Source organism: Dacryopinax primogenitus, assembly GCF_000292625.1.
Source record: "Dacryopinax primogenitus strain DJM-731 SS1 chromosome Unknown DACRYscaffold_8, whole genome shotgun sequence".
Taxonomy (NCBI): Eukaryota; Fungi; Basidiomycota; class Dacrymycetes; order Dacrymycetales; family Dacrymycetaceae; genus Dacryopinax; species Dacryopinax primogenitus.
This window is the reverse complement of record NW_024467205.1, coordinates 988,841-996,004: the sequence shown is the minus strand read 5'-3', so window position 1 is coordinate 996,004 and position 7,164 is coordinate 988,841. Positions and strand designations below refer to the sequence as shown.

General features: G+C 52.0%; 5 protein-coding genes across 5 annotated transcripts; 3 read left to right on the top strand and 2 right to left on the bottom strand.

Annotated features, from left to right (window-relative positions):
- Positions 1-272: 272 nt before the first annotated feature.
- On the top strand, positions 273-830 carry DACRYDRAFT_28664 (kinase-like protein; the record flags this gene model as incomplete). Its single annotated transcript, XM_040774303.1, has 1 exon — positions 273-830. A coding segment is annotated over one exon (558 nt), but the record flags the coding sequence as incomplete, so codon positions are not given.
- Positions 831-1,406: 576 nt separating this feature from the next.
- Positions 1,407-2,199, bottom strand: DACRYDRAFT_51544 (uncharacterized protein; the record flags this gene model as incomplete). The annotated part of the gene is made up of 4 exons (XM_040775045.1): positions 1,407-1,528; positions 1,584-1,714; positions 1,764-1,845; positions 1,896-2,199. The coding sequence occupies 4 exons, from the start codon at positions 2,197-2,199 to the stop codon at positions 1,407-1,409; spliced, it is 639 nt and encodes a 212-aa protein (XP_040629277.1).
- A 211-nt stretch (positions 2,200-2,410) lies between these two features.
- DACRYDRAFT_94712 (uncharacterized protein) lies at positions 2,411-4,721 on the top strand. The gene is made up of 5 exons (XM_040777240.1): positions 2,411-2,457; positions 2,509-2,580; positions 2,634-2,765; positions 2,820-3,854; positions 3,901-4,721. The coding sequence occupies exons 1-5, from the start codon at positions 2,419-2,421 to the stop codon at positions 4,003-4,005; spliced, it is 1,383 nt and encodes a 460-aa protein (XP_040629276.1). The 5' UTR covers positions 2,411-2,418; the 3' UTR covers positions 4,006-4,721.
- Positions 4,722-4,791: 70 nt separating this feature from the next.
- Positions 4,792-5,403, bottom strand: DACRYDRAFT_22044 (uncharacterized protein). Its single transcript, XM_040772655.1, has 2 exons — positions 4,900-5,403; positions 4,792-4,844 (listed from the first exon to the last, which is right to left on the bottom strand). The coding sequence occupies exons 1-2, from the start codon at positions 5,308-5,310 to the stop codon at positions 4,842-4,844; spliced, it is 414 nt and encodes a 137-aa protein (XP_040629275.1). The 5' UTR covers positions 5,311-5,403; the 3' UTR covers positions 4,792-4,841.
- Positions 5,404-5,441: 38 nt separating this feature from the next.
- On the top strand, positions 5,442-6,960 carry HTP3 (heme-thiolate peroxidase aromatic peroxygenase). Its single transcript, XM_040770133.1, has 6 exons — positions 5,442-5,755; positions 5,804-6,067; positions 6,126-6,242; positions 6,286-6,379; positions 6,430-6,790; positions 6,851-6,960. Exons 1-5 carry the CDS (start codon positions 5,478-5,480, stop codon positions 6,535-6,537), a joined length of 861 nt encoding a protein of 286 aa, XP_040629274.1. The 5' UTR covers positions 5,442-5,477; the 3' UTR covers positions 6,538-6,790; positions 6,851-6,960.
- Positions 6,961-7,164: the final 204 nt, after the last annotated feature.

Genomic DNA, 7,164 nt, shown 5'->3' with positions numbered 1-7,164 from the left:
AATAATTAAGCTCAGAATACTCATTTTTGCATCAGATCATGCTCTTATTTTCTCGACCTAAAGTTAGCTTCCCATTTCCAGAACTTCGAGATGGCGCGCCTTTCTGGGTCAGGCTCTGGACCGCACTGCCGTTACGACTGCGACTGTACGCATACGGATCCTGGCCGAAGCTGCTGAATCTCTTCGCCCCGTCAAAGCAAAGGCTGTCACAACGAGTGTACAAACTTCCCTTTGGCTTGTATCTCAAAGACGGTTTGACCTCCGCAAGCGCAGAAGCGCACGCGATGTGGCTCGTCAAGCGACATACGAATGTCCCCGCCCCAATGCTGGTCGATTATATCACCTGTGCAATAGAATCCCACGGTTTTTCATATAATGCCGCATATACCCTTATGACTGAGGTACCTGGGCGGCCGCTCAGTGAGGTTGCACACAGTCTATCCGACGACGAGTTGGAGACAATTGGACTGCAGCTACGAGGATACGTCGAGGAACTCCGAGCCATCCCGAACCCGTACCCGAAACAAGTCTGCAGTGCGTCTGGAGGATCCATTGACTGTCCTCGATTTACAGACGCGTGGGAAATTCCTGCGTATGTGGATGTACCTGCATTTTACGCTTGGTTGCGGATGATGGTGGACAAATACTGGGAGATTTGCATGAAAGCAAGGCTCGAGCCGATATTCGCGAAATTCGACGGACCGACGGTCTTTACGCATGGCGACATTGCAGATCGGAACATTATGATCCAAGACGGCAAGATATCAGGATTGATTGACTGGGAGACGGCCGCTTGGATGCCCGTGTACTGGGAATACTACGCATCCCTCGCGGATAACTACTGCCACACAGCGCCGTTCAATAAGATGATCAAGATTGCGCTAAAGGAGCATTATGAGGATGAAATGGATGCAATTGGGCTTATTTCGGCATCACTGAATCCAGGGTTTGATCCTAGCAAGTACTCACGCACTATTGTCGCACCCGGTTCTTCGTGATCAAGATCGAGTTGGTCTAAAGGAGGATTACGGGGATGAAATGCGTGCGATTGCGCTTGTGGGTTTATCAATTACATTGACCGATCTCTGTACAGAGTACTAATATAGTGGTACCTTGGTGTCTTGAATGCGAGAAGAAAGCCGACATTCATTCACGCATTGCCCGTCTATGTAATTGCACTGCTTGCTGGTGCCCCTGAAACCAGTCAAAAAACAAACACGACACTCCTGACATGGAGGCTGCGGAAAGGACTTGGGCGAAAACGCATGATGGCGGTTCGCTGAGCTCAGATGGACAAGAACATCTGCGTACAACGGAGTGTCCATGGGCCATTACACACATCGCCGTATAATAGAGTGAATAACCAACAAAAGGTATCTATGATAACCACAACGTCTTGCTACACCTCAGTCTATGAGGTATTTCCGCCTAAAGAACGCCCGAAGATGGAAAATCTGCCAAACCCCGAGACCGATGAGGCTGACGACCGTGAATAGAGAGAAATTTTGCACGCGTCGGTTCGTGGATTCTGTGATGATAATCAGAAGAGGTCCGTACGATATAATCGAACCGGAGCCGCGCACCATTCGTGTCTCGCATTTTGATTTCCCGTCGCTTCAGGTAGGCCATCTCGTCCGTGATCTCCCGCACCATCCCCTCTAACTTGCGCATCTCCACCTCTAACCCGGAAAGAGATTCTTGATTTGCGATGGCGCTACGAGGATCTCAGATTGGGACGTAAGACCATGCCGACCTGCACGTACTTGTAGTCAATAGCCTCCTCGCCAATATCGACATCAAGATCCACTGCACGTGAGTACCGGCCAATATCCTGCACTGGTATCCCTGTTCAAACAATAAGGGGACGAAATAGCTGGACTGAATTGCCTACTTACTTGAGTCGAGAGTATTGGTAAAACATACACCAAGGTCTCCTTCGGCATGTGTCGTAATGGCGAGCCTCGTCTCGCCACGTACATTCCGCTTCATGAGGTACACGTTCTGGTGATCGCTTCCATCCACCAGACTCACATCTACTCTCTGGTCCGGACCTGGTGCAACATTTGCGGTAACGATAACGAGTACATTCTCGTTCGCGTGGTTCCAGATGCATTTCTCCGTTGGGTACTTGACACCCGGTAGGTCGAATTTTATACCTTCTGTTAATGGAGAAAGGCCCAAGATAAGTAGCATTAGCATGATAAAGTCTCGCGGTCGCGGTGGTCGAAGTAAAGAAACGGAGGTCGAGGCTGCAAACATTGCGTAGCGGAGTCGAGCCGAAGAGGACGTGGATGTGTGTGAGGTAAGAGCGCTTCTGGTGTCAGGGCATCGCGAGGTTTTGCTTCCGGGGAACTCCCTGGCTCAACGAAGTCGGTCGTGTGTCATCCGTTCATCTATTGTGCTGATCAACTGGCCACCATGGATAGCACATTTTTCAAGGGAACATCGACTGAGCAGGTATGGGCATGACTATTAACGTGGTGATCCTATTTCTGACCTCTTCTACAGGATCGTCGGTTTTCTGATAAAGAGCTTCGTCTTCTGAAGACGCTGAAGTTCCCACCCGAGTTCGACAAAAAAGTGCATTTTATTTCCACCTCCTATCAGTCAATTGTTCATTCATTTATATCCAGGTTGAACTCAAGAAAGTTAATATGTCCGTCATGAGACCATGGATTACCAAAAAGGTCTCTGATTTGCTTGGCTTTGAGGATGAGGTGGTTATTGAATATGCGATGGGCTTGTTGGACGACCCTAATGTCACCGTGCGTACCAAATACCAACACCGAAGCCTGCTCACATACATGCGCGTTGTATAGACACCCGACCCGAGGAAAATGCAAATCAATCTCACTGGCTTTCTCGAAAGCAAGACTGCTGAGTTCATGTTAGCACTCTGGAAGCTGCTCCTAAGCGCCCAAGAGTCGATCGCTGGCATTCCAGCCGAGTTCTTGGAGGCGAAGAAGGCTGAGCTCCGTGAGAGGCAGCTCACCGATAGCCGTCCTCTGGGAGAGATAGACCGAAGTGCCACGGATCAACCACGCCCTTCCCGGTTTGATGATCGAGGTGACACCAGGGGCAGGGGTCGTGGTCGTGGACGCGGTGGGTACGCTGGTGGCAGGAACGACATTGGTGGAAGAGAGGGTGGAAGGGAGAGGGATAGTGGTTGGGGCGCAAGAGCCAGGGGCCGTGGGGGATACGGAGGGCGGAGCGACCGACCGCGTCACGATGATCGTGACCGTGATGCGCCATCTAGCTTTCGCAGACGGTCTCCGGATGCTCGCGATCGTTCTCCACCGCGTCGCCGCTCTCCATCTCCTCGCCGTCGCTCGCCGTCCGAAAGCCCTGCCAGGCGGCGTCGCTCGCCTTCTGTAACTCCACCTCGCCGCCGTCGCTCTCCATCCACTAGTCCCCCTAGCCGCCGCCGTCGCTCTCCTTCCGTAACCCCTCCTCGCACTCGCAGAAATCGGTCCGATAGTCGTTCACCAGCCCGCTCGGAGACACCGCCTCGTCGCAATGGTGGTCAAGAGCGAGGGTCGTTACGCCGACGACATAACGGGAACGATGAGAATTCCGATAACGAGCGTCGTTCTGGGTCCGTGGGTGCGCGACGTCGCCATCCTGCACCGCATACACGTGATAGGGATGGCACACCTCCACGACGGGAAAGACGACGGCGGGAAAGCTCCTCAGAGTCTCACGATTCATCATCTGACAACAGAACACGGCCTTCGAGAAGACGATACACCCCTGACTCGGAAGATGAGCATACCTCGAAGAAGCCGCGCCGTGAGGCACCCAGTTCTCCCCTGAAGGAAAAACATGCCAAGGTCAGGGACGGCTCAGAGCTTGCCGTAAGTCAACCGCAGTCGTTTCCTTTCGTAGCTGACTAACTGACAGGAGACGTCCAGTGATCCCGCGAAGACTGAAAGCGTTCTAAAAGAAAAGTTACTGCGGCAGAAAGTGATGAATAGTCGGAAGAGTGCACAAAAACACTCGTCGTGAAGCTAGGTGGAGGTGTGGGAGATGTAGTTATCATAAGGCTTGATTGCCATTTCCGTCGTGCTATCTGCTACATGCTCATCAATACACAGCATAACATTCATTTGAATACCCACGCCGATATATTGATTGACTTGCGCCGCTTTCATTTGAATGTTGCTACCAGATGCTGACTACGGGCAGAAGGTTTGTAGGTCCCTGGCACGGGTTGTTTTGTCAGACGAGAAAGGCTTCCCGTAGGGGTGACCTCATCACCTGACGAAACCTGGCACCCGGTTATTTGAACTCATTTCAATAGGCACCATCCGGTAATTATCGCAAGTCAGTCCTCAATCCATATGGACTCATCCGAGTCAATGTCATGGATTCCAATGCGGTTGCTCAGAACACGCGTCGTTGTCTCAGAACTGTTGAGCTGGGAAAATTCCCGAATCAAAAATGTACAGCACGGTACCTCAGTACGTCATGTTTTATTGTTAAATGGCTAATCAAGCTATGGTAAGCGGAAAGTCTCATTCGACGTTGAATTCGATCAGTGTGTGAATGTCGGAAGACCCTCCATTGCACGATCCCCACTCCGTCTCATGGTTCCTAGTTCTGTGGCGGCAACCCAAGGACTACTGTATTGGCGCTTTTGGTTGGAATATGCCCTCGCTATCTAACAGCTGCACGCAACAAGATTACAGTTGCTCTAATCTTTCGAGACCGACGCCTTATTCTGCACAGGGCAGAGCCATTGTTGGTTATAGCTCACTTGCCTGACAGAAACGGCCGTCTCCACCCAACGGAGCTCATTCTCAGGGTCATCCTGTGGGCATTCAGGCTGTATTCCCCCTGGACTACTTGCCACCATCATCCTCGAACATCCTGGCAACGTGTCTATTTTTTCTGCAAGACTTGGGATTGGATGTGCCTCTTCTGCCTGGACGCCTTGTGAACGTACTCCCGGTTATGTCCCGACAATGAAAACTCAGAATGTATAACCACCGCTTCTGGTGGACACTGCTTTAGGACTGCAGAACGGTCGGAGTTCATTGGATGAATTGTAGGTTCTGTTGCGGCTCTCAACGCACGATCTTTTTTCCTTCGATCACCGTCGTACCATAGACGGGATCGGCGTTCATCTGATGAACCGTAGCTTCTGGTACACTTATGAACATACGATCTCCGAGTCTGCTTGCGATCAACCCTCTGTTCCAGCTTCCAAACTGACTTTCGGATGCCAGCGTGGCAACGTGAAGTATGGAGGAGTACAATTACCCTTGTATCTGGGATCCGGAGAACTTCTTTGATCGGGAAAGAATGCATGCTGCGGAAGCTTGTGATCGACGTCCAATAAGCCGCAGGCCATGGTACACGATCTCTTGCGAACAGAGAAGAGGAACAAGTGTGGTTTGTCGCAATATTTAACGTCGAAGACTGGGCACCCAAGTTCCTTCAGTCGTCTGGACTACTCCTCATCGTGACCTAGTACTATGCGATTCTCAGCTCTCGCTATCCTTGCCGCCGTGCCTTTAACGGTCGACGCTTACCCTCAGTACGCCAAACGCTATGCGTCACTGAACGGGGAAAAACGTGGGAAGTATCCCATCCTGAGGCGTGCGGCTGCACCGTACTCCGACCAGTTCCCGTACACTGGAGCCAAGCTTGACGGACAGGCGGGCACCGGCAAAGGTGGAGTTCAAGTGCCTGCTCCTGGCGACACCGACCACGAGTACCAAGATCCTCCTCCTGGCGCTTTCCGTGGCCCCTGGTAAGCTCCCCTCAACCTCTTTTCTCAGCTGGCTGATGCGGGGCGCAGCCCTGGCCTAAACACGCTTGCGAACCATGGCTTCCTCTCTCGTGATGGCATCACCACCTATGCAGAAATGGTGGCCGGCCTTCAGAACGTTTTTAATGTACACTTTCCCACGGCGGTGGTGCTCACCCTGCTCGGCTTTGTCTTCGATGGCGACCCCGTCTCCGAGATGATCTCAATTGGTGGGGAGGCCGTCGATCGCACGGGTCAACACGGGAAATTCACGGGCCAATACGGGGGGGTGAGCCGGCATGGCACATTCGAGCTGTGAGTGCAAGCAGAGAGTTCAAATTAGAATGCCCTGTCTCACTTGCGTGTGCCCTAGCGATGTTTCGCTGGCGCGGAGCGACTTCTACCTGAACGGAGATGCGTTCAGCTTCAACGGTACTCTGTTCGGCCTGATGCTCGAGACTGCGAAGAGTACCTCTTCTTCTGACAACCCGTAAGCTATATTTTGACTTCTTATCGTCGCTCACAACCTGCAGGTTGTTCGACTTCAACGCGATGGCGCTGTGCCGCTCGCAGCAGCACGAGCGTGCACGCGTCGAGAACCCCTGGCTGTACTTTCCTGAGCTGGTGGTAAGTTTCTTCCTCCCCTTCTCTTCCCCGACCATTGCGAACTCCCACAGTTGCACAATTACGGCGCCGCTACTTTCCTGTACGAAGCCTTCCCCTCCTCAGCGAAGAACAATACCCCCGATCTCGAGACCATCTCTTCCTTTTTCGGCGCCGTCTAACAGGCTGACGGTACCTGGGGACACGTGGGCGAGCGCCCACCTGCCAATTGGCACAACAGGGTCACAGCAATGACCCTCGCGGATGTCACAAACGGCATTGACGCTCTTTACGCTGCATTTCCGAAGGAGTTTGGTGGGAATGTGAATGGGGTTTGGATGCCTAATAATCAGACTTTTACGCCGTCCCCTCCAAGCAGCGGAGGGGACGTCGCTCTTCTGTGCTCCACATTGGTCGAAATTTTTGCCACCGCCCGTGAGCCTACGCTTGCTTCCTTTATAATCCTGAATACTGGCTGATTGATGCACAATATAGAGAACTCCCCACAACCATTTGCTATGCTCCAGTTCCTCCTGGAGAAGGCTACTCCAATAATAGCACCTTTCAACTGCGATATTCCCGGTGTCACGACCGTCTAGCCGCCCGCCCGAAAGTTAGGATCAGTTTGAAATCGCTCGCAGTGGAATTCCTTGAATATCGAGGTCTTCTCATTCCAAAGACAATACTATGTGGTTGTTCTAGAAATACAACTTGAATTTCTAAATATTAGTCATACAAGGGTCTCTGCCCCTTTGGGGCTAGGGACTTTATCCTGTTGCAGATCAAGGAAGCATAACAGTGCTGCCAAA

Excerpts from the sequence above, each read along its gene's own strand:
- DACRYDRAFT_94712 (XM_040777240.1), top strand. The coding sequence starts at position 2,419 with ATGGATAGCACATTTTTCAAGGGAACATCGACTGAGCAG. Across the intron at positions 2,458-2,508 it reads AGGGAACATCGACTGAGCAG|GATCGTCGGTTTTCTGATAA; the intron begins GTATGGGCATGA and ends CCTCTTCTACAG. Across the intron at positions 2,581-2,633 it reads CACCCGAGTTCGACAAAAAA|GTTGAACTCAAGAAAGTTAA; the intron begins GTGCATTTTATT and ends ATTTATATCCAG.
- DACRYDRAFT_22044 (XM_040772655.1), bottom strand. The coding sequence starts at position 5,310 with ATGCATTCTTTCCCGATCAAAGAAGTTCTCCGGATCCCAGATACAAGG.
- HTP3 (XM_040770133.1), top strand. The coding sequence starts at position 5,478 with ATGCGATTCTCAGCTCTCGCTATCCTTGCCGCCGTGCCTTTAACGGTC. Across the intron at positions 5,756-5,803 it reads GGCGCTTTCCGTGGCCCCTG|CCCTGGCCTAAACACGCTTG; the intron begins GTAAGCTCCCCT and ends TGCGGGGCGCAG. Across the intron at positions 6,068-6,125 it reads CGGCATGGCACATTCGAGCT|CGATGTTTCGCTGGCGCGGA; the intron begins GTGAGTGCAAGC and ends CGTGTGCCCTAG.